Source organism: Mus caroli, unplaced genomic scaffold (assembly GCF_978045245.1).
Source record: "Mus caroli unplaced genomic scaffold, Mus_caroli_1 scaffold_10, whole genome shotgun sequence".
In the NCBI taxonomy this organism is placed as follows: Eukaryota; Metazoa; Chordata; class Mammalia; order Rodentia; family Muridae; genus Mus; species Mus caroli.
This window is the reverse complement of record NW_028227265.1, coordinates 112,334,328-112,361,436: the sequence shown is the minus strand read 5'-3', so window position 1 is coordinate 112,361,436 and position 27,109 is coordinate 112,334,328. Positions and strand designations below refer to the sequence as shown.

General features: G+C 39.5%; 1 protein-coding gene across 1 annotated transcript in view; it reads left to right on the top strand.

Annotated features, from left to right (window-relative positions):
* Csmd1 (CUB and Sushi multiple domains 1) overlaps window positions 1–27,109 on the top strand; it is a 1,626,901-nt gene that overhangs the window by 488,184 nt on the left and 1,111,608 nt on the right. Inside the window, exon 3 of the mRNA XM_085844142.1 lies at window positions 5,866–5,978. Coding sequence (XP_085700268.1) covers window positions 5,866–5,978 — 113 coding nt within the window. The remainder of the gene's footprint in view (window positions 1–5,865; window positions 5,979–27,109) is intronic.

Genomic DNA, 27,109 nt, shown 5'->3' with positions numbered 1-27,109 from the left:
ACAGTTTTGAGGATCATGCATTTGGGCCAACTTATGGGTGTATTGTGAAGAGATGAATTTATAAAAGTCTGCACGAACTATTAGTTCCTAACATTGACTTTCTCGTGAGAAATACAGATATTTCCCAATGGAAACATTCTAGTGCACATAGGAATGTCTTAACTAAAAGCTAGTCACAAGCAAGTTCGTTTGTTAGGCCACCCATTCCTTTAAGATATATCATAAGGATCTTTACATTGGTATATGACCTGCCATGTGATGAGATTAAATATTGAATATTAATGTCAGCTTAGCTACATTTGGCTTATAGATATTTTCCTTTAAGCGATTATGTTCTCTGGAAGATGATTTGATTTAGTGATATTTGCTAATTTACTTAAAATATGCACTTGACATTTAACTAAGCCTTAGTTTTAAATATAATTGACATTTTAAAGTCACAAATACTGATTATAAAATATATACATTGTATAATTCAGGAGTGCTCTTCTGCCTTGTAGACTAATTGCCCTCCCTCCCCTTAGTTAAGTTGATTTAAACATCACCAGCTCTGATCTTCTTCCATTCTGAGGTTCTCCTTGAATTGTTGTTTCAGTCAAACACTACGTCTGTCCTTCTGGATTTTCACACTTGTGTGCCTTGAGCACCCCGATGGTAGTACAGTGCAAAACAATTTAGGTCTAGTTCTACTAATATTCATCTGGGTAATTATTTTGAGAAAAAGAAGAAGAAGAAGAAGAAGAAGAAGAAGAAGAAGAAGAAGAAGAAGAAGAAGAAGAAGAAGAAGAAGAAGAAGAAGAAGAAGAAGAAGAAGAAGAAATGTGTTCAGTTCTCAATTCCATGGTTCTCCTGAGTGCACATGTACCTGGAATAGAGAGATGTTACCAACAGTCAGTCCTGCTTTACATGACAATCACTCATGTTGACAGGCATGAGCTATCTGTCACCCAGATTGCTGCCATGTGAGCAGGGAATTGGTTTCTCCAAAGTGGAAATATAAATGAGATCCTACAGGACAATGGGATCCTTCTAGAAAAGACAGAGTGAACAGCATGTTTCTATTGACAACAACCATACTTTTCATCTAAGAATGAAATCGATTTTTTTGTCATCGTCGATTTTTTGTCACTGTCTCAGCAGATCCACTTACCCGATCATTCTACCCCTGCCACTAGTTCAGCTGGGAACTGGACAGAAGCCTGATGCTTTTACAAGGTTGACATAGTGACTTTCTGCAGTGGGAGCTGTGGCATGGAGTTTTGCATTGGATGAAGAGCTCCCTTCCCATCTCTCATCTATGGCTGGGAAGTCATAGTGATGATCTGCAGCACCTATTGTGAAACATGCCAGCAGGAGTCAAGATATGAGCAAAGTGATGGCCATGAGGAAGGAAAGGTCTGCAGTCTCCTCACTGGTTTTGCAAATGCCACTTTGGTTCTCAAAGACATTCTCTCTGCCAGTGTTCATATGTTGTGTTTGAAGATGGACTTTGATAAATAAAAATGAAATCAGTAAAGCTTTGAGCGTTGTCTTGCTTATTTCATTTTATGGCAGTTTAATTACAATGAAAAGTAATGTGGCCCACGGGCACACAAGCATGCCTGGTATGTATGCATCATGGTCTAGAGGGACACAATGAATGAAATATGTATTTAAAAGTTTTAAATGATAGATTTCTAAATAAAAGATTCTCAGTGTTTTTGTTTCATCTCTTACTTGGAAGTTAATGAAGAGAATGTTATTGATTAAATATTGGGGGTTTCTAGTAAGTAATTATTCTATACTTTAATATTTTTGAAAGACTTAAACCTTTCTGACCTTCGTTTATGAAGCTATTTGATGTTCAGAAGATGATAGTCTCATAGCATTGACAGAAATTTAGTATACCTCCACTATCTTCCCTAGTTCTAATGTCTTACTAAGTCACAGTGTACAGACATGGCCAGACTATTAACCATGAAAAAAATGACATTTATATCACCACAGGAAGTTTTGGGAAAATTCCAAGAAAAACAATTATTAAGTTTGATAGCCATTTGTTGTTCATTTATTTTAACATGATTATTTAAAATTTACCTATTTATTCATTTATTTATTTTGAGAGGGGTATGTATGCCATGCATGGGCAGGTATCTACAGAGGCTGAGAAAGGGCATGAATCCCCTGGAGTTGGAGTTACAGGTGATCCTTGAAAGCCTGGTGTGGGTGCTGGGCTGAATTCCTGATGTTTGCAAGAGTTAGTGTACCATGCTCTTTGCTGCTGAGACATCTCTCTCCAACCTCTTGTTTATTTTTTAAGACAGTGGCAAGTTGTTTTCCAAAGTGACTGCACCAGTGCACACGTTGGGAGAAATGCCAAAGTGTTCTCAGTCCTTTACAGATTTGCATCCGCATTTTTTCTTCCAGCCCCTCTGACATCTCTGTGGTTAGGTTTTCTTGGTTTGGATCACATTTTTCTAGTGACTAGAGGTTGCATACTATACTTTTTTATAGCCTTCCTTGACATCTACCTGTCTTCTGTCTGTGATTTGATCTGTGATGGCTAATCATACTCATTGACCAGACAAACCTGAAAAGAGGAATCACCACTGTCCTGTTGGCTTGTGGTTATATCTTTGGGGGCAATTTCTTGATTACTAATTGATGTAGGAGGATGTAGCCCACTCACTGTAGGCAGCACCATCCTTAGGGAGTGCTTTAAGACAGGTAGCTGATAATGAGTCTAGAAGCCAAAAAGCAGTGTTTCCCCATAGCCACTGCTTCAGTTCCTGCCTTCTGGTTCATGTTTGGGCTGGCTTCCCTTGATGTTGAACTGTGATCATTAAGTTACATTAATCCTTTCTTCCCCAAGTTGTTTTTGTGTCTTTTTCTATCACAGCAACAGAAAGCAAACTAGGAAATGATTTTTGTGTATTTTGCCCATTTTCTAATTGTATTGCATTTTTTTTTTACTGTTGAGTCTATTATATATTCTAGATAATTTAACTTGTCCATATAATTGGCTTGCAAATATCTTCTCCCAGGCTGCTGAATGTCTTTGGATCCTCTTAATGAGGTATTTTATAAAGAAAAGTTTTAAATTTTTATGAAATCCAGTTTATTTGCTTTTCCTCTCGTAGATGATAAATGTACTATAACACAAAGGGACTCTTCCCATACCATGGGCCTTGAAGACTTGACCTGTTTTTAATAAAAGTTGTATAATTTCACATTTTAGGTTTCTACTTGGGGGAATCATGGTATTATAAAAGTATTAACTGGTTCTAGGACAATTTTTGCTCATGGAGACCCAGTTGTTGAATTTCCCATTGGCTGGTTTTGAACTTTTTAAAAACAGAAGTCAGGTGTGTTCATGGAGGTCAGGTCATACTTCCTGTTTTGACCCACTGATCACAGGTCAGCCCCTTTCAACAAGTCCATACCAGGTAGTTTTTATTTCCTTAGCTATAGCAATTTTTGAGATCTCTTATGTATAACACATGCTATGCAAATAGGGATAATTGATTTATTTTCCTGTTTGTGTCCCTTTAATTTCCTTTCCATTTTGCTATAGATAACGCTATATATTGAAAAGGAGTAGAGAAAATGGAAGACATTTTCTTCTTCCCGATTTTATGTTATTTCTTGGAACTTTTCTCCATTTAGGCTGTTGGCTGTGGCTATGTTATATGTATTATTTATGATGTTGCACTATGTTCTCTCCAGGCCTACTCTCTTCAGAACTCTTATCATGAAAGAATGGAGCATTTTTATCAAAGGCTTTCTCTGCATCTTTTGAGATGATGATGTGATTTTTGTCTTTAGGTCTGTTTATCTGATTCATTACTTTTAGTTATTGACATATTTGGAATCATCCACACATCTCCATGATAAAGCCCACCTAACTGCAGGTGACCTTTTAAAGATATGCCTGGATTCAGTTTTCAAGTATTTTATCGATGATTTCACATGAACTCTGGAGATACTGTCCCGTACTTTTGTTTCTGATTGTGACTTTACCTAGTTTTGTTGTTGTTTGTTTTTTTCTTCCTTCCTTCCTTCCTTCCTTCCTTCCTTCCTTCCTTCCTTCCTTCCTTCCTTCCTTCCTTCCTTCCTTCCTTCCTTTCTTTCTTTCTTTCTTTCTTTCTTTCTTTCTTTCTTTCTTTCTTTCTTTCTTTTTTCTTTTTGTATTGTTAGGATACTAGGATGAGATTGAGGTTGGGGGTTAGGAGTTCTTCTTCTATTTACCATACTTAATAAAAGATTTAAATTCAGTTGTTTTTGCAGGGGTTGTATGAAGTATATGATGTATACATTTTCACATCAGGATACACGTTATACATACACTTAGAGACTGAAGATTGAGGTTTAGGGTCTTTCTCAATCATCCACTCAATTAATTTATGAGACTGGATTTTTCACTGAAGCTGAAACTCATGGATATGGTCAGACCTACCACCCAATGAGCTACAAGAATCTACCTGTTTCCAGCCCTGGCATATGGGCTTACTGTATACACAACTGCTTTTCTCCTGGTGCTAGGATCTGAACTAAGGTCTTCATGGTTGAACAACAGACATTTTGCAGATTGAGTCATCTCTTAGCCTGAGAGCTAATTTTTCTAAATGAACCAAAAGTTGAGACAAATAACATTAATGAAAAACCGAGTCAGCTTGATTCATGTTTGTAAATAATCCTCATTTGCTCATTTGAATATAATATTATTTTCAAGTCTATTAGTCCTGTCATCTTATTACTAAATTATCATGCTGTCATTGGTAATAGTAGATCATCTTGAGTCTATCCAGACCATTGATTCTATAATTCTCAGAAGCTGTGATAAGGTCACTACTTGTGCAGGCTAACTAGCAAACCAGCATTCCTCCTGCAGAGGGTGCACATATGCTCTGCCTTCTGCATGATTGCCTAATGTGCTGGCTACGCTACTACCTCATATATCTACCACTTGATTTATTTAGTTATGAAACTACATGAAGTATAATCTGTTTTAGTTTCCTTTTGACCTTTTATGAATCTATTGTTTTTCAAAGTACTACACATACATAGTCACTAATTCACTCTTCCCAATGATTATTGCCATTAAAACTTTGAAAATTACTCAAATAGGTGATGGCTGGAAAATTTTGTTTTTATCACAAACCAAAAGATTTACCTTGAAACTAAATATTAAGATCAATGATGTGATTTCTGAGGATGGTAACTGAATTTCACTGTGTTCTTCTATGCCAAGCATATAACTTCTCCTCTAGAGAAACCCCCATTTCTTTGGAGTAAATATCAGAGCAAACAGATGCCATGTTAGATGTGATAAGTACCTAATGGTGACTGAACACATAAGCATGTGCCGAATATCCTGTCACACATGGTGAAGCATGTGTGGGTGATCTGTCTGACATGGTAAAGTATGTGTGGGGTGTCCCTATCTCACCCGACATACATGTGTTTCATTTTATAGTATTATGTAGCCCTAATCCATTATGCTTAGGATATCACATGGGTGACTAATTCTTTCAAAGGAGTTTTATCAAAAGTTATTTAAATAAACAAGTATGTTAACATCAAATATTCCTATAATGGCTACCTAAGTCTTTGATGATGTCACTTAGAAAAATGTAATGTAAATAAAAATAATCAAAGCAGGGCATGGTGTAGTACATATAATCCCAGCACTCAGAAGCCTAAGACGGAAGAAAGACCACTTCAAGGTTAGCCTGAGCCTCATAATAAAGTAACTCTCAACAACAACAACAACATTATCAAGAAATATCAGTAAACCAGCTCGACTGGCAAATGTGTGCACTTTAATTCTAACACATTGCATTTAACTGAAGATTTTCTGACTCTTCATCTCTCTTCTAAATCCAGGCTGTCAGGATTCCAACTGCCTTCCTCCATCGTGAGTACCGGGTCGCTCCTCACGCTCTGGTTCACCACGGACTTTGCAGTGAGCGCACAGGGTTTCAAGGCCATGTATGAAGGTAGGAGGTGGTGGCACTTAGCATGTTGCTCGCCTATTAGCTAAATGCTGATGCAGATGCAGATGGGTTGTATGGAGGAAGTATTTGGCTGTTCTTTAATACATTGTCAAGCACATACAACATTGTCTTCTATGTCTGCCAAAGAACTAGCAAAAAAAAAAAAAAGAAAAAAAAAGAAAAAAAAAAGCTTAACTTCTCCCTTATTGGTCTGAACTTATGAATCAGATTCTTTTGTTGATTACAATGGTAACATCTGAGGGTTACACAGATAAATTTGGTGGGGCTGCTTCATCGTAAAGTATTTGTTTTTAACCTAGAAGAGGCTTACTTAAGTGTTTGCTCAGCAATAAAACTGGTAACAAGGACTGAAGTAAGGTGGTCTCATGAAATGAGGGATTTTTTTTCCAGTTAGAATTTTTAGTTTATAAATTAATTTGGCCTCACTCTTGTTTGGTTTTTGCAAAGCAGTGGGCTTTGAGTTTTCTGCTTGATGTCAGATTTGTGGTTCTATCCTTCCTGATGTTGTTGTCAGTTCTAAGGTGGTTTGGTGTAGATGTGACTGAAGAAGAGTGGACTTTGGTTAAGGAAATGATTGTCTCTGTTAGATTTGAAATAATTGAACTGGGTACCTGTGAGCATGAGGCCTGAGGTGTGTGTAATTTGGCATAGAGGTATTTAATTTTCTTTCATGTGTAATACAAGAGCTATCAGTTGTAAGTTATGTAAACTCTGGTGACTGTGAGTGAAGGAAAGTGAATTATGAGTGGTGCCATTTGTTACTGACTTTTGGCAACCCACATAGTTTGCTTTACATGTGTCATGGTTTGCTCTAATACTGAACACATGTGCATGCATGTGCTTTGTGGAAAGTTCAAGCCTGTACATGGTTAATTTACCTGAACTTACTTGGAATATAATTAGCTGGTTGCAATGGGTTATATAATAGTATACTATAGTGTAATACAACCACATAAAGTTATATAAAGACTTATTAATACTTTTAACTTAAGTGACCCATGCATTAATGCTGCAGATACCAGTCTGCTCTGCCAGAATCATTTGTGAGGTCACTACATTTTCAGACAAACCAATGCCAGTCTCTAGAGAGGTATAAACACTGTTAAGTGTGTGACTGTCAAGAAGTGGCAAAGTCTTTGGACAGCAGCAGGCTGATTTGTGGTCAATGGTTGGGTTAACTTTTTTATTAATTATTTTTTATTAATTATTTTATTTGTTTACATTTCAAATGTTGTCCTCCTTTCCAGTCTTCCCTCCATGATTCCCCAACCTCACCCTCCCCTTTTCCTCTGAGATGTTGGATTAATGTTAAAATTCAGTTATAATTGCCATTTTCCTTTGAGACACGAATCACACGTGAGTTTGTTTCCTCTGGCCTTACTTATTTCTACATTTTTTGATGATATCTGTTCAAAGGGTAGACAATGTATCTACAGTCCAGGAATTCTTACAGTTCTACTCTTTTTCTGGACAAAGTCCATGTGTATATTCCATGGGTTTCTCTGATTACCAATAGCTGTTAGAGAAGCCTTTGGAGTTGAGTGATGGCTAAGTGCCCCCTTTGATCAAATCTTCCCGCTCTACTGTAGGTTTTATCCATTGTCAAGATGGATGATAGTATAGTTTTAACATATAGATGATTTTTTTTTCTGTTAGAATTTCATGTTTGGGTCAGGATTCTAAGGAAATGTAACTGGAAAAGTACAGAGATTATATTAGCTCGAATCTGCTTTCAGTATATTTAAAGACGTTTTTGTAACTTACATTTCAAATGGTTAATAATTTATATGATAATTACCAAAAAAGTATAAGACTAATTTTGAAAAAATAATTTGTGAAATACAAAAATCTGTCATCAACAAAACCAATTTTATGTAATATTTAATAGCTGAATATAATAATTATTTATCACTGCACATCAAAGACTTTTACCAACCTGATAGAAGTACTGATGGGAGAAGTGATTGGAAAGAGATCAGAGCTCTCACTTACAACTCCCCTCCTTCATTGATAACTCAAGCCCTCAGGTCTGGGAGGCAACTCTAACCCATCAAGCCAAGATTTGGGGAGTGCACAAGACAGAAAAAAAATATATATATCTGCATGAGAGAAGGCAGAGGCAGTGTGGTGGCCAGAAAAACAGCTACAGCAGTTTCCAATGTGTGATTTACATTAATTTTAAAAAATAATGTAGATTTTCTTTTACTCTAGTACTTGCTGTTTTGAAGAGAGAACACATGTACTAATTTCTACAAAGGAAACAATCTAATTAATGTTAATCTAAACACTTAAAAATGTTAATATATTATCCAAGATATTTAATGGAAATTGGATTTAGATAAAAGTACTAAATCAGCTATTAAAGCATTTCCCTGTGGTCCTTAAAGCAGCACTGCTTTCCTAAATTAGAATTTCTTTAGTATTAGCAGATTGCTGCTTAAAATTTTAATTTATATTCACTGGCTTGGAATGAGGAAATTGTCCAAAGTTCTAAGATCTGTCAAAAAATAAGATAACCTTGGCAATGTTCTTAATGTGGGCATGGAATGCATGATTTTTGGCAATACTTTCAAAAAAGTCTTGTTTATGTAAATTGTTATTTGTACATGGGAAGATTAAGCAACATAATAAATGTGAAAACAATAAGGTAAATATTCCAATTAATGCATATAGTCACCAAATTTAACATTCCAATCCTAATGGAAGTATTCATAAATTTCTTTCTAAAGTTGTCCACATGGAGTATTTCCTCAAAGTTTCTCTTTTGAAACTTCTTAGCAAATAAGTTTATAGTTATTATAGAAGCAATCCATGGATTTTAACTGATAAGTACAGAAAAAAATGAGCCAGTAACTAAAAATACTCATCTTGTCAGGTGTTATTTGCTCCATCTATGGACCACACAATTAGTATAATTCTATTTAATAAATTTCTAATGAGACACAAATCTGTATGTTACTAATAATGAGTTCTAATATATTCTGACATTTTTCTTAAAATTATTAAATTGATTAACATCACACATACACCCATGTACACACACACCCTTGTATGTCTCTCTCTGTGTGTGTGTGTGTATATATATATATATATATATATATGGGGGATTAGGTGGTTAGGTGGTAGATAAAGGACACATGGATTAGATATATAGATATATGGTGGGTAGATATGTCAATAATGTATAGATAATTGGGTACATGGATAAATAGAAAGGTAGAGGACAAAAAGATAATACATTAAAAAGAAAGTGAGAGATGGTTTCGAGAGAGATGCATTGTAGAGGATAGATAAAGGACTGCTAGACAGATGATCTATATACACAGATGATAGGGAGATTATTGCCACACAGATATATGATAAAATATTTATAGATAGATGATTGACAAATCCTAAAATGATAGATAGATAGATAGATAGATAGATAGATAGATAGATGGTAGAAAAGTAGATGACAGATGATCCCAGCAAACATATCACCGATAACAAACAGATGATATATCTATAATAACAGATAGGTAATAGATAGATGATAGATGGATTTGGAAGGATGGATAGATATGGTACATAAAGAGATAAGTATACAGCTAACTAGTGATAAGTATTGAGGTATATAGGACGTTAAGTTGGCAGAGAGATAGATGTGTCTATTAGTGTATAATATCTTAAATGTGTTTTCTAATCCATCTTCACAAGGACTCTGCAAATGAAATAAAATTACCTGTTACTATCATTTAAAGTTGATGGAGCACTGACTAAAATAGTTTCATTCTTTTTTCAGAATTGAACTGTGTTGCTCAGTGTCAGCAGAATTAAGCCCAGATCTGCTTATCTTTAGAAGCTGCAATTCCCAAGGACTGCTTATCCTCCAGATGTTAGAGATAAGCATGAGACTGTGTGTTCGAAACACAAGCACGTGCACACAGTATCCATTTGTGATATGTTCATGTTTATAAAGATACTGTATGAACAGGATTCAGCTGGTAGACTTTAGGGCCTAAGAATTCATTTATCATGGATGGACAGATGTCTCAATGCAGAAGAATACTTCCTGCCATAAGAGGACCCAGGTTCACTTGTTAGCACCCATATCAGGCATTTCACAGATGTAACTCCAAGTCAAGGGAGTTCTTATCCCCTCTCTGGTCTCAGTGGGCACTGCAATCACAGGTGCACAAAACCATTCACATACATTTACATAAAAATAAGCCTTTACTGTGTGGGATTTTTAGAGGTCTCATTTTTCCCTCCACTTGTTTACAAAGCTCTCACTGGATATTTTACAGCTACCTAGCACTACACTGTAATAATAATGATATAATAATAATAATAATAATAATAATAATAATAATAATAATAATAATGATAATAATGATGATGGTGATGATGATGATAATAATAATAATTATTATTATTATAATGCTGAATTGAATGAACTGTCCCCAAGGACTAACCAAATAGAGGACTATATCCTGGAGTGTTGTTCAAAGACTCAGAAGATAAATGTCTGCTGGTGCCATGCCCTGAATATAGGTCTGAATAAGCATACGTGAGAAGAGATCTTTTCAGAGTAAGGAAGAAACATGCACAAGGAATCTGAGAAAAATTGATGATCTTATTTGAGGACTGTGTGTGAACAGAAAGAAGGTAGGGTTGTATAATGGGTTTTTGAGGGATGCCCGAGGGGAACCCCTAGCCCACCTGAACACCCCAGCAGTGAGCTGGGCTTATATTGTCTCATCCTTGAGACAGCCAACTCACACTGGTAGAGCCTTAAAGGACATTCTAGATTTCTTTTCACTACACTGTAAAATACAGGGAGGAGCTTGGTCAGATATTTTTCATGGTGCATGACTGGTTAATAGAATGACTATGGCCAGCAATGTATCATACATGGTTATCAGCCTCTGTCTTAGAAATAGTTGATTCTATATGCAAGCAGTGTGCTGATGGGGACATGCATTCTTCTCTCCAGTGATTCCTGTAACTCTGTGACAGTTTCAGTGGCTTGCAAGGCACTTTACTTGTTGTCTCTTCAGGCCTTGCTTCTCTACATTCTTAGGAGGAACAATTGCAGCTAAAATGTGACTTTGGGGTATTTAGTACAGAGTCAGTATTAACACATATTTGTAGTGAAGCTTAGTTAGATAAGTAAGAAGTTGGGACAGAAGTAAGGTCTAGTGCATGACTGGATAATAGAATGACTATGGCCAGCAGCATATCGTACATGCTTTAAATAGCTGGGAATGTGCATTTTGAAGATTTACACCACATAAATAAGTGTGTGAGGTAATATGTATGTAAAATATTATTTGATTTTTTATTATAATACACCATATCTAAGAAACAAATGAACTCCCCCATACCCCTCAACCTGTATGTTGATAGGTAGCAATTTGAAGAGAAAATAAATATGTCAATTCTAAATCAGTTTTAACAACTAGTTTATTTTCTTTCCCTTTCAGACCTGAAAACCTGTTAGTGAGCATGACCATTGAGGATAGAAATAGAATCTTCTGTGGTTAAGATGGCTCTCACTCAGTGTGTATACCATCACTGAAATCCTTTAAAAATAAAGTGTTTCTATATCTGTGCAGCATGGCCAGCTTAGTTCAGGTCACCAAATTAACCCCTGATCCACAGGAAAAGATATTATGCCCACTTGGTCACTTATTACACAATCATTTCCCTGTGCAAAAACTGTGACATTTCATCTACCTCTCAACTCAGCCACAGGAAGGTGGTGGATCTCGCCACAGAGCATAGCACCACAATTCCCTGGATCAATAGGCAGCCTGCTCTGGGGCAGGCTGTGTTTTTAGCACTGAGTCTTGCCTTCTGCCTCTGACACTGCCTGGCTTTCACATCCCTCAAGGGAGGATTTCTTGCCAGAGTATCTTCAGGGCGGGAATCATAAAAAGTAGTTGCAGGGTGGCACTGCATGACCCATGCTTCACCTTTCTTGGGAACTCCGGTGCTTGTGTGTATCTGCAGGCAAAGATTACCAGACTCAGTCTGAATTATGGTGTGGACCAGAAGGGATCAGCAGAGCAACTAGGAACCCTGTCTGAGGATTCTGTAGCCTGCACATCCTTTTAGCCATGTTCGGGTTATGACAGGAAGTATACAGCCAGAGTGAAGCTCTCAGCCGCTTCTTTTGACTTAGATGCTGAGAGCAGGGAGGGTCATGCCAGCTTCTTGTTAGTACTTGATGGCCCTAGCAGTTCTCTGTAGCAGGTTGAGTTGGTTCTTTTTCAGCTTTGTTCACTGCAAACAGACACTACTGTTCATTTGGCAGGGCATTCAACACCAGGCATCCTAGGATCATAAGTCTGAAGTTCTGCTGCAGCCTTTGAAAGTGCTGCATAAGCTCAGTTAGAGCCCTCAGACCCATAGGCATGGGCTAATCAACAGACACCAGGCTTAGTGTTCTGCCACAGTAAGAGAATTCTTTAAAAAGAAATGATGATCTTAACTGTTGGGATTATAACAACTGAAGAAGGCACAGATATAGGTAAAGGGATGTTTCTTTCTAAAAGTTCAGCTTTAAGACAGCTGGGTTATGGGAAGAGGGGACAGACAGCAGTCAAATAAAAGAAAGCAGCCTGTGAACACAGGCTACTGGTTACCTGTGTCTCCAGCATTTCTGATGAACAGAGAAACAGTGAAAATAGTTTGTGCAGCCCCATGTTTCCAGAAGTACAGAGCAACCACAGAGCTGTGTCCACCCCAACACCAGAGCCTGATCCTGGGCCTGCAGCTGGCTCCAGTGGAATCCTTCCTAAGCGGGTGGCCTTATGGCCCAGAAGCCATGGGTCTGATCATTCAGCTGCTGATTCAAATTTTATTGATTCACTCTTTTTAGCCTGAGAGTCATAAAACATTTCTAGCTGCTACCAACCACAACGTTCATCCTTGATTTTTTAGGTGTGCAGGATTCTCTGGGAAAATAAAAGATATTTCTTAGGCTTTATGAAGCCCTGAGAAGTTCTGTATCTAGTGAGGGACCAGAATACTCCATTTATTGATGCATGCTTTATGATTCTATGGCAGTTTAGCTGATAGTTATCATTTATTTTATCTTATTTCTGTGGTTGTAATACCCAGTTCAAGTAGGCGTGTGTAAGACTGCAGTGTATTTCATGCATGACACATTGGGCAAAGACAGTAACATTAACATCAGTGGAGCTAGGAGGGTCCTTGCAGAGTGTAATTTATTAGCATGAACTTTGACTTCAGACATTTGTCTTATGCACTTACCTGGTGAGGGAATATCAACTCTGTGCATTAGAAAACCTACTTTCTATCTCAGTAGAAATAGTCTACCCGAAGTTCTTCAGGAGAGATGCTACTGGTGAGGTCTTGTGAGACACTGGTTTTTCTCCTAGCAACTACCACATACATACACGCATGTATGTGCACATTAGTATGTATTCATGAATGCATGTACATAAACACACATGGTTACATATGCATACTCATGGGCATGCACACATACGCATGCACATACCGCAAAAACATGCTCATTCTCACAGACACACATGCTCACAAATATACCTGTACATGCATAGGCACATGTGCCTGTGTGTGTATGCATTCACATGTGCATTCTTGCACAAAAGTACACAAGCTCACACTGCATGTGTATACATTTCTCACATTCACATATATTCTCTCTCTCCTCTCTCTCTCTCTCTCTCTCTCTCTCTCTCTCTCTCTCTCTCTCTCTCTCTCTCCACATATACTTTTCCTTCCTGCAGCAGTATCAGCAAAGGAAAGGGCTCTTTAGAGTTCTAGTTTTAAAGAGAATTAGTTTTTGTCTTCTGTGTTGGCCTGGGGGTCTCTGGGGTGGGCACCTACATCTAAGGAGCTTAGGTTCATGAATGCTTGAAGAAGCTTATAAGCACCACTGTGTGTGCTGGCACTTGTCTCTATTCCTAGGAAGGCTTGTGTGGCTGTGCTGTGTAGTACACAGGGGTGCCTGAATGTTCAGGAGAGCTAGCCGACTGCCTGAACTGTGAATCTATGTTACCATTAGACTTGAAGGCAGCAGCAAGAGCCTGGGCTTGCTCTGCCCTGTGTAAGCGCACACCCCTCAGCTCATTACAACAAGCATTGACAGCATTAGAAAATAAAAGCCATAAAGGCAGAGATTTCTAAAGATGATGTGAGCATTAATATTCTTGAGTGGACCTCTGGCTCTTAACTGGAAATTGCATGAAAGTGCGACCAGGTAATTAAAAGTCCTTTGATACAGTCATTTTTTTCTAAATGGTTGAGTTACTAAATTCCCAAACCAGTGCTGTATTTGATTTCCTTTTAATTTAAGAGAAAACAGTGTGAACTCACTAAACCCAGGCTCATAGATAGTGGGAATCTATTAAAAGAAGCAGTAAAAACCAAGATGATTCAGTAGAAAATTCATCTTCACAATCATCACTCAGCAACAAACAACCATGGGTGCACATTATGCTTCCAGCCTCAGTTTGTAATTAATTCTTTCGTTTCTCATCATAATTGATCTTGACTATAACATAAACTTGAACCCTTGTAAACATGAGTCCCCCATGCTTTTCTGTTTGCTGGTTTTGTTAACTTTCCTCCAACCACCCATTTCTGTTGCAGACAAATTGCTTCTAGCTTTGAACAACACTTAACAATGCATAATCACGGGTAGTGTTTCAAAATTAAAATTAGCCATCATTTAAAATGCACCTTATATGCAGCAGAGAAAGGGTGGCCTTCCCCCTTCATTTCTCTCTTGTTTTAATTCTTTGTCCTTAGGGGGAGTCTCAGTGGCAATTAGATAACCTTCTGCATCCAAACACCAGCAAGCTCTGGCTGCTCTGACACTGGAGATGAAAAACGTTTGATTTTATTATTTAAATGTGTACATGCGAGTGAGGCTTTGGAATTTGATGCTGGGTTTCATCTCTTTTCATATCCACGGTATATGTGGCCACTGGACAAGTTATTTAAGCCTTTATTACTTTGTTTCCTTATTTGTAAGATAAATATATAGCACATGTCTCAGCACACGTCTTCTTTATTCTATCGCTTCTACAGAGGAAGCCTGGAAGATGCTCATTAGATGTAGCACGGTCACTTCTAATGGGATCCCTGTGTTGTACTCTTTAATGCTGCTGTTTTTGTACTGATGTTTGTTCTCTTGTGTGTCTGTCCTGGGATACTCCATGATCCTCTCTCCCTCTGTGGTTGTGTTTGCTTTGCATGGCCTGAAAGGCTGCACATACTTTTCTAAGTGAGCTCACAGAAGGTATGTGCCTGCTGACACACTGATTGTCTTCCAGACACACTGTCATCTTGTGTGTCTTGGCTAAGGTTACTTCACTTTTGCTTGTGAATCTCATTTCATGTAGATAGTTTTTATTTTTCCTTGCGGCTGTTCTGCTATTGATTTACCCATTTCTGTCTTCTAAAAATAACAGGAACATAAGATAGAAGTCACTGAGCACAGGGGGAGTGCCGTTCCACACTTGATTCCAGCTAGAGATGGTTAGTTGAGGTAATAGGAGAAAAGCAAGAGGTTGACATCAGTGTGACTCAGGCAAGGAGAGGGAGGATGTGGACATTGTTCAGCTAGAAAAAAAAAAAAAGAAGAAGTTGATTATGCTGAAAATAAGTACTGGATATTAGACCAGAGTAAGACTCTTGAGTTTCACAGGTCAATTAAGCCCATGTTACTTTACATGATAATTAAAAGTCTCTCTCCTTTAAAGGGCTGTTGGTGAAACATGCTCACACTATAGCAATTGAAATGTTTCTTTTGGCTCCAGAATGTATAATTCAGTCCACAAGGATTTGCATCTTACGTCTGTTTGCCTACTTCTCTCCAGTATGTGGACTAATTTTCCCTATTGAGGATCCTGAGGCCCAAAGATCAGAGTCACTGTGCTTCACATGTATATACTTCAGGCTTGATATTTTGAAATGAGTCCATGCCTACTCAAGCCTGCTCAGACACTGCCCACCTTCAATTATTTATGTTTTTCTCCTTTTATTCAGTAAGAGAATAGCCACCTGTCACTCCCGTGACAGTCCATATAGAGTTGAGCTCTCTCAGGCTCATATTCTAAAAGATGAAAGACTCAGGGTGTCTACTGCTTTCCCCAGATAAGACACTGCTTCTCTTATAGAACCTAAGAAGGTTCCATGTAAGGTTGTACCACGAGTTTAAATGCATGCATTTCATCAATGGTAATTACACTTTAATTGTATATTTCCCATTACAGTTCTCAGAGCTTGGGGAAGGGGTGTACAGTAAATCTCAAAAGGAAATTCTGTCAACGTTGTCCCAACACTGGTCAGCATAATGAAAACCTGGGGTGAAATTTTACTTCCGTAGACATTTATACAATTATCTTAATTATCCAAATCACTCTCTTCAAAGTTAATAATGGAAGCTACAGAAAAAGCATGAGGGTGGAATGCTTGCCTGGTGTAGGCAAAGTTCTGGGTCCAATTCCAAGTACCAGGAAGAAAATATGATCATTGAGAGCTAACAGGATAAATAAGGCAAAACACTTTTTTATTAGATATTTCTTTACTTACATTTCAAATGTTATCCCCTTTCCTTCTTTCCCCTCCAAAAACCCCCTATCTTCTCCCCCTCCCCCTGCTCACCAACCAACTCACTTCTGCTTCCTGGCTCTGGCAGTCTCCTATACTGGGGCATCGAGCCTTCACAGGACCAAGGGCCTCTCCTCCCAATGATGACCGACTAGGCCATCCTCTGCTACATATGCAGCTGGAGCCATGAGTCCCACCATGTGTTTTCTTTGGTTGGTGGCTTAGTCCCAGGAAGTTCTGGGGGTACTGGTTAGTTCATATTGCTGTTCCTACTATGGGGCTACAAACCCCTTCAGCTCCTTGAGAACTTTCTCTAGCTTTGCTTCATCCAATGAATGGCTGTGAGCATCCATTTCTGTATTTGTCAGGCACTGGCAGAGCCTCTCAGGAGACAGCTATGTCAGGCTCCTGTCAGCAAGTACTTGTTGGCATCCACAATAGTGTCTGGGTTTGGTGGTTGTATATGGGATGGATCACCCAGGTGGAGCAGTCTCTGGATGACCTTTCCTTCAGTCTCTGTTCCATACTTTGTCTCTGTAACTCCACAAAACTTGAAAACCTGGAGCTAAAACACTTTTATAAATGAATATGCAGAGTCCAGGACTTTCCAGGCAGTCTCAGGGGTTATTTTCAGCATTTCCTAACAGACATTAAGTGTGAGTTTGGAATATGACTTTGTACTTCTTTCATTACCTTGGATAAAAGGAGGAAAAAACACTGCTGTAGGAGGTTCAACTTGCAACACAGACTTGTGTGTCCCAGACATGCCTTTGGTTTCATGGAAATGAAATACATCCCCAGCTTAGGTTTTGTTTTCCAATCATGCATATATTTTCAAAAACATGTTTTTTAAATATTAGAATGCTGGGATGCAAAACTGCATTTGGGGAGGAGAGTGGGCTAGAGAGTGGACAGCTGGTGTGTGGGACATCTGAGAGTCCTGCAGCTCTGTGGGAAAGTGGGAGGGAAAGAAACTGGAAACTGTAGCTGAAGGCATTTCACCACCGGGAGTGTTGTCTGTCTTAGTGTGGTGGGGTTTCAACACTTCCCGTCTGAGGCTTCAGTTTCTGAGGCTTCACACTTGTTCAGAGCCCTCCCATATGTCGCACTACAGACATGTGCACCAAAAAGTCTCGATTGGCTTTATTTCAGAAGGAATTCTTGGATCCATAAATCATGGGTGTAGCCGCATGGTGTGATGACTGTAGCTGCACGGAGTTTGTAATTGTAAGAAGTTCGCTAATTAATTTTGTATGTTTTATTAGATACTCCTGAAAAAATAACCCAGGCAACTCTTCATTCATGTGATTCTGTATAAAATTAGCACCATTTGTTCTCAGCCTAATGAGAGTTATGCACAACCTTTATATGTTGCTGAATGCTGTGTTACAATGTTACCCAGGTAGGTAGCATTTGCATCATCCTATCAGCAGTACTTTCCCCACATTTAATGCAGCTGTTTGTCTCCATTTTCAGCTCCCTAACAATTTGCCATCTCACCGTTAAACCACAGGGACTCTAGCACAGCTTTGCAAAACATAGCATCCATGTTAATTCTCATTCTGTCCTTAAACTATTGCAGCTGGGCACTTATTGTTTCTGAAGCAATGTTTTCCTGTGAAGCAATGACATCACCTTTAGAAAGGTGCTAGACCCTCTACCCCCAGGCTGGAAATGTCATGACTTGGTTCCCTACCTCCAAGGGGGTTAGTCCCAGCTGTTGACTCCATTCCTGCCTGAAAGGGAATCACAGCTAATATTTGGATAATCCTTGATGAAAGAGGTGCCCCAGTAAAACTGTGTAAAGACTGGTGCCATGTCACAGGGTTATTTGGGCAATTGACCTTGCTGTCTTCATCTTGCCTGGGATGAAGCAGGCTGCCCATCCTTTTCTCTCTTGGCTTCACTCACTTTTTAAACATGTATTTTTCATTTATTCTTTTAGAGTTTTCATGCATGCTTATGGCATATTTTTATCATATCCATTCTCAACTCTCTCATTACGGTTCCTTCTAGGGGCTCCCATGTCCCCTGATCCCCACCTACATGCTATTTTTTTTAAATATATAACTCATTGAAGTTCAGTTATCTCTGCTCATACACATAGGGATGCTTGCCCATGCAATGGAGCATTGAGCACCTACCAGGGGCCACACCCTTAAATTAACAACAACAATCTGCCCATCCCTCTTTCAGTAGTCATTAGCTGCTCAAGAAGCCCTTTGGCTGTAACTGGACCCTGGAAAGTCCTGCACCTTTCCATCTGACCTTACTACCTACCTCTTCTGGAGAGGAGAGACCCAACCTGAATTTTCAAAGGAGTGATGTCCTCCAGCCACCCTGATCATTCTGCTGAGCCCAGGGATGTCAGCTTTGTGAGGTATCTTCTTCAGACACTAGAAGGACTCAGGAGTTTGAGTAAATTAACTTTTCCCTTATTTCATGGAGCAGTACACACTTCCCTTGATGTTGGTTGGTGCACAGACCCTGTTCAGAATCCTCCATTGAAGTAGGTAGAAGACAGATTAGCAGGGCTCTTTGTACCCACCTTAAATGTCTAAACCCAGGTTCCCAATTGGCTCACTCTTGTGTTTTCCCTTCAAAGGAACATTGACCATCCCCCATCATCACACTGGGACAGTAGGCTCAAAGTGTTCCTTCAAAGTCTTAGGGACCTGGGGAGTTTTCTTAGTATTTAAGTAGTACTTGTCACATAAGGTAGGGGACCAGATTTCAGATCCTCAACAAGCCACACAGATGTCAGGCGTGCAGGGCACTCCACTGTAGAGAGAGTGTTTTCTTCAGCAAGTTGGTAAGGGAGACTAGAATTGAGTGAGATCTGAGTTTTATGATAGACCCTACTTCAAAACATAAGCTAGAGAGTGATCCAGGAAGATTCTCCACATTACCTGGAGATCTCTATGGGAGCATTTATATGCATACATATTTTCCTGCCCTCATAGGTATACATTAAAAGAAAAAGTAAAGAAACTTTACAGAGTGATAAAATTCCTTTCCTCTACCTCATCACTTCCCTAGAAAATGGAGAACAAAAGATTTATCCAGAGGGATGTGGTAACCGGGATGGAATACTTAAAAGAGTGATCAAGTTTCATATGATATTTAGTGGTCATTGTACCTCCTTTGATTGACATTTGGAAGTCCAACCCTGCATGCATTGTATTGCTTTCAAGGGCAGATGTGCCCTGATTCCCTGGCAGGGCTTACATAGGTCACAGGGCACTTTATGGTCTTAGACCACATCAGGGGAAAACACCTACTTGATGCAGCTAATCTGTGATATCTATAGCTGCATTCCCCACCATCTGGCAGATGTTGGGGTCTTCTGTGAACTGAATTAGTGCTGCCATTTCACTAATACACCATAAATAAAATTGCTAGTATTGTTTCCCACAGGTGGCTCTAACAGACTCCATTTAACTGCATTGCCTCTGTGCTCCTTATGTCTGTGCAGTTACAGGGAAGGCATGGGAACAGCAGACATCATTCAGAATACGAATAGAAGCAACAACACACTGTCAGGAAAGCACTGCTTAGGATGGAAGAAGATGCTGCTCACAGGTTCTTAGGCAGCCTGACTCCTTCCTGAGGTGCCATGGGCCACCGTGGCCAGGAGTTTAAGGCTTTGACTGCAAAAGTAGCTGAATGAATTTCTCATCGTTTTTGACTTGCTAGTTCTAAGAATGTTTACATAATAAGACACAGACATACACCCTGCTATGTGGAGTTTATCCGTGTATTTTGGTTCCATGCATGCATGGCGCTTTCAGATGACTTCCTGTGGGATTCTGGTTCACTACTTGTACCAGATCATCAGGCTCAGTGGCAAAACCATCACCCACTGAGCCACCCATCACCTTGCACTGCCTGACACAGGGTAATACATTGCTCAGCAAAACTACTTGCCTTGACTTCTAGGGCTTGAACTTACAGACACTTTTTGTGCAGTATACCCTAAGTTCCAAGTATGGACACAAAACAATTCGATCAAATGCAGAACAGGTATTTCATATGACTTAATTTTCCTTTTTAAACCATGAAAATTAAAATCCTCACATTGTAAATGCAAGTCATGGTGTGGGCAGCTGGGTCTTGTACACATATCTAGGAAGTAACTTGTGTTAGAATGCTAAGCCATTTCTTTCTCTGAGAAAATTAAGAAGCAAAACACATCATAACTAACGGCTGATGGTATTCCTCAGATATCCCAAGACCATCCTTTTCCGCTGACTTCCTCAGAATGCAGGGCATCCTGACCCTAAGCAAGTACCTTTAAAGAAAGCACTCTGGGTGGTTTTGCCTGTTCTATAGATGCCCAGAGAGGCAGGAGAGCCCACATTCTCTGTAAACGTTTTCCATAAACGTATTCTACTCAAGAACATGCTCAGAACTTAAATAAATGTTAAAATGAAAATACAACACTTAGAAAATGTCAGGGCCTTCACAGTCTTCTTGACTGTTAGACAGAGAATCTGAAGAAGGCTCTGTACCATCATGACTATTCCAGTACCCGGTGGGTGTCAGAGAGGCCTTGTGAGCCATGCCTTTCCAGTACCCGGTGGATGTCAGAGAGGCCTTGTGAACCATGCCTTTGTCTTTTTTTTTTTTTTAAGTCAGCCCTATTTTTTTCCTCTTCAAAATGTGTATCCTCTTGTGAGGCCCCCATGACATTGGTCCAAGATGGAGGTGTCTTACTGTCTAAGCCCTTGGTCCCTATGGGCACAGATGCCATTGAAGTGGAAGCTATCCATAGCAGTAGGCTTGTCCTCAAAGCAGAAAAATGTGGTCTGTTTATACCTCAAGTGGTCTCTTCCTTGATAAGAAGATTTTACCTTGTCTTATTGTATCTTGTTTTGTCCTGTTTAGTTTTTGTCTCTTGGATGCCTGATCTTTTCTGGAAAAGAGATGGGGGAGAAGTAAATCTGGGGAGAGGCAATGTGTGTGTATGTGTGTGTGTGCATGCATGTGTGTGTGTGTGTGTGCGTGTGTGTGTGTGTGTGTGTGTGTGTGTGTGTGCGTGCACATGTGTAGCTAGCTAGCAGGAGTGGCAGGAGGGGAAATTGTGGTTTGAATTACATCTAAGAGAGATAGGCAGGGGAAGGATGTTATGGGTAGTGTAATAGTAACTGAGACTGTATCAGACCAGCAGAGGAGGGGTTGGGGAGAGAAGAATCAGTGCTGGGGCACAGGTTGAAGTGTGTGCTAGTGTAGCTGGGTTCTGCTGGAAGACAGAGAACCTTAAATCACAGCTCTGCATTGAGGAGGCCCAGTAGCAAGGGGTTTTTGCAGTGAGGATTCTGGAATTTTGGCTTCTTTAAAAACACAGAAATAAGAAAGTGTTTCTGTTTTAATCCCAGGTGTGAGGATAAGGGGTTGAATCACAGCAGCTGCCTATGATTTGCCTCGTGCTCTAGCAGAGGCATGGTTTTTGTCAGCTGCAGATAGTTTCTGCAAGTCCCGATGGGTGGGGTGGGTGGTTGGTGGTGGGTCAGGGTTGCAGTTGTTAGTAGTCATAGTCAAAGAAGAAGAGGGAACAAGAGGAAAGAAATTAGATTCACGTATCTGTGTGTGTGTGTGTGTGTGTGTGTGTGTCTGTCTGTCTGTCTGTCTGTCTCTGTCTCTGTCTCTCTCCTATCCTATGTTTCTTATCTAGTGATAGAGGGTGAAACTGCGGTGATAAAATATTGAAAAAAGAAGAACCTACAAAATAGCAAAGCCAAGTTACCAGGTTTTCAGGGTGTTAAGAACTCAAGTTAGAAAAGACTAGTTTTTTTTTTTTTTTTTTTTTTTGGTTTTTCGAGACAGGGTTTCTCTGTGTAGCCCTGGCTGTCCTGGCACTCACTTTGTAGACCAGGCTGGCCTCGAACTCAGAAATCCACCTGCCTCTGCCTCCCGAGTGCTGGGATTAAAGGCGTGCGCCACCAAGCCCGGCTTTTTTTTTTTTTTTTTTTTTTAAGACAGAACCGAAAGCTAAAGAGAGGGTGGGAGAGCAGTTTGATTGACAGGTAGCCATGTTGCTTGGTCTAGACTGAGTGATGGAGGTGAATGGGTTGGGATTCCTGCACTTTGGGATTTGCTTTCCTTTGTAAACAACACTAGAACTGCAGTGGTTTCCTAGTGAATGCCAGTTTGCTAATTTACTTTAGATAAACATTATTAGGTGTATTTCTCATAAGTAGATTGGATTAAAGTTGCATATTTTAATGCAAATTTTGATGACCACAAAACCTGTAGCATGAAGCTGCTTAAAAGGGTACTTCGAGCCCTCTGCTGAAAATGTGTTGTTTACATTCATATTAAGTATTACCTCCACATTCTCACTGGACACAAATATTAATTTAATTTGCTGCTCATAGAATCTGATGCTTTGGTTGGTCTATACATATTTGTTTATTGCTTACTGTGTTTTAGAACCAAAGTTGTCACTGTGAAGAGCTGTGGGACAGGATGAGGGCAGGGCCATGAGGGAAGGCAGGTACTGCTAAGATTCAGGGAAGAATTGAGAAAAGTGGAGAACCAGACATGGCCACCTTCCTGGTGGTGCTTTCTACCAGTGTTGGATGAGACTGGAATGTGATTGAGGTGAAGGCCTTAGAATTATGGGTTCTGTTAGCTACCCAGGTAAGGTAAAGGAAGCCAGAATACTTGAACCTCAGTGGGCTCAAGGTGGATATCAGAAACAGGACTCCATGCTAAATTCACTTCTAGACTTTGATACAGACAGCAAACTTGAAAACTTGTTTCTCACTTAAATACATATCAAAGACAACCCTTAAGGTATTATTTATAATAAGCTGCAAAGTTTTTGTTGTTCACCCAATCTAGTCCTGCAAGAAACAATGGGCACCTTATAAAGTCCACATTTAGTTCAATTTTCCTATTATTAAGGGAGTCAGGAAAGTATATCAATTATCTATTAACATTTTAACAAATATTAGTACATGAAGCCTTTTTTAAAATAAAATAAAATGTATGCGGTTTTAGAGGGGCTCTTAGAAATGAAGTGTCTATTAAAAAATAAGGGGAAAAAAGCCTGAAACCACCTAAAATATGCTCTGCATTAAATTTAAACACTCCAAGCCTGCAGGTTGCTCTGGATTCCAGCCATGGCACTCTACCCTGCTGGCTTTAATGAAGGTAATTGCTGACAAGGCTGGCCTTGTGCCCTCCCCGAAAGGCAGAGAGGGCATTTTTTTTCCCACCAGCTTCATTTGGACTTGTGATGAGGTTGAACACATGATTTACTTGGTGCAAATTCACTGTCCGGGTATTCATGTATGTGTACAGAGGAACACACACCTACCCATCCCCTCCCCCCACATACCCTGGTGCATCATCAGAATAGACAGAACTCTCAGGGTTTGGTAAATCAGGAGCAGATACACAAGAGCTGCCAGAGGAGCCAAGCACTGAGAGTTACAATAGGCTTATTTTAATTCATAGGATCAGAAATCCAGAACAGCTTCCAAGTCTCTTTCTTGTGCCTTTCATCCCTCTGAGTACCCTTGTCTACAACTTGTATTTATTGGGTGATTCTATCTCACCATGCCATACATCATCACACATAGATTTCTATGGACACTGCATGTATTCTTTGTATTTAATTAAATCTTTATTTTGGCATGGTATCATTTTATACCAGTTGGCATCATTTCTGCATGCATAAGTCTGTCTACCTCCACTAGACGGGTTGAGACATCAGCTTGAAATTCAACCTTGCAAATTGGTACTACGACTTGCCAGAGACAGCCAAAGGGTGGTTGGTGGATCATGATTGGCAAAACCAATCTTCTACTTCCCATGAGACCATAAAATAGGTGATCCATTTCTTTGGGTAACTTTTGATCCAGGTCTATCTTTTCTTCCTCTGTTGACATGGAGATCCTTTTGAGTAGCCTGTGAGAAGTGAGGCCTCTAATAGGCTCCATTAGTGAAGAGGAGTAAATGAATAAATGAGCAAACTCCATTTGCTTCACAATGCTGCTGCATCTCCCAGAAGAGTGTGTATCCTAGGAAATTCAGCCTACAGGGGCTGGAAAGATGTCTCAGTGGTTAAGGGGCTGGGGTACCCTTCTCAAGGACTTGGGTTTGATTCTCAGCACCTACATGCCAGCTTACAACCATCTGTAAGTCTAGCCCCAAGGTATCCACTGCCCTCTTCTGGACACTTCTGGCATTGCATGCATGTGGTATACAAACATACATGTATGCCTAATGCTCATATATATAAAATTCAAAATAATAAAGCAAATTGCCTTGACACATATAAACAGTAGCAACAGCAGACTCTAGATACAAATATCCCATGAGTCATGTTAAGGGCATTGGGCTGCATCCTGAAGACCTGAAAAGCTATGGACTTCCCATCCATTCTTTTGAACCATATGCCAGTTTCCTACATGATCATCTTATCCTCCATAGCCTTTACCCATGCTGGTTGTCTCTACTTAATGTTATTTTACTCCACAATCCAGCAAATAGTTTCCTTTGTCTCCTGGATAGAACTGAATATCCTGATCAGTAGTCATGTTCCTTCAGGCATAACTGCTTTGTGGGGAAATTTTACACAGGAGGAAATATAGTTAACAATTAAATGTGTCCAGTGTGACAGACTAAAACCATTATCAATACCCATTGTATTCAACTACGGCTAAATGTTGCAAAAAGTCAAATATAATGATCTGAGCATGTTTCCAGTGATTTGTATTACAAGGCACCCCTCTACTACACACTAGGCCATATCTTTATTGTGGTTGCTAAATAATGCTGAATAACTCCTGAGAGAACTAAGCCAGGAGATCTCCAGAGTGCATTCTGGGAGTCATCGCTTGGACATGTGCATGGGAGATTTCTCTTAGTGAGAATTACAGTTTTGAGGGTTCAAATGTCCCAAGTTTCAGCTGTGAGGTCTTATAAAAAAAAATGATGACTCTCAGCAGGCACATAGGGTCAAATGTGAAAAGAACCAGAGTACATGGCAAAGGAAGATGGCAATGTTCTGTAACCAGGCTTCCTAGGCAAGGGCCTCCCCATCTCAGTGCACAGTATCCCTGCCCTTGACCTGCTGGTAAATAAGTCTCAGTGTGCTAGGGAGGGCATAGCCACTCACTGCCAACAAAGGGCCATTGTGACAGTAGAACACAAAAGACTAAATCTCTCCCTTGGCCAATATAAAAACTGACACCAGCTACCTGCAATCTCTATGGGTGCCAAGTAAGAAATTAGTAGCCATGGCAATACCAAAACACTTGGAATGTATATGAGAACCACATAAGACACTTAACTAGGTATAGTAAATTTCTTTTAGCTATTTTAGGCTGTTTATGACAAGTGCGTTTAAAATCATAGAAACAAGAGCCATTGTGCAAGAAAACTTGTCAGTTAGAAGAAAAAGTATGTCATTATAAATTTAGTAGAACTGGCATGAAATTTATATATATATATATATATATATATATATATATATACCTTTATAATGTTTACATTTTACTTATTTATATACACCTAACTTCTATGTATGTGTATCATGTGCATATAGTACCTGGGGAAGCCAGAAGAGAGCACCTCACCCCAAAGAGCTGAAGTTACAGAGGATGGTGACCTACCTACTGTGCATATGGGGATCTAAACCTGGGTCTTCTGCAGGAATATCAAGCTCTCCTAAGTGCTGAGCCAGCTCTGCAGCTCCTAGTACTTCAAGGCCTACATCTTCCTCTTACTTTATTATTTATTCTAGAAATCCTTGAGTGCTTATTTTTAATCTAGTTATCAACTCGAAGATAATGTTTTCTCATTTATATCAATCACCACGATGTCTCCATGTTTGGATGAATGTAGTACATTTTCTAGGTTTTACTTTAAGAGAAGTGAATGGTTTAGAACGGCTTAACCCACTATAGAAGCTTGGCTGGGCTTCCACAGCAGAATAAGTTTCACCCTGATTCTGTTGCCTGAGTGTTCCACAGACCAGCCTTATTGAATGTAATGAAATAATTTTACCTTTTCAGTTGAGATGATAGAATTTCCAGCCTCTTTCATATAAAAATGCCAGTGCCTTTATGATTAGGACATTTTGTCTTGTGGCTGTTTGTTTTTGACTATTAGCATTATTGATTGTTGGTAGGTAAGTACAACACACATGCAGATGTTTTAAAATGGAACTTGGGACTATTTGGTACATAGAGAGTTAATTTAAAGCAGAAATCAGTGACAATTGCAAGCCTTGAGCCATGAGTGAAAGGGCTTAGTGCACCAGCTTAGGCAGTGAGAGAGGGTGATTTTCACCCAACAACATACACAAAAACAGTGATGGGCCCTCTAGTCAGGAGAATCAGAAATTGTCTGGAATCCATAACGTTCTCATGTGCACTGCCCAGCACATGTGAGTCCCAATGACCCCAGTGAACCCAAAGGCAACAGAGAGGGGCTGGCTGTAGGACAGAACATGCATCCCAGGGGCTGGCACAGGAGGGCATGAGAATACTGGGCAAGGAGAGAGGATT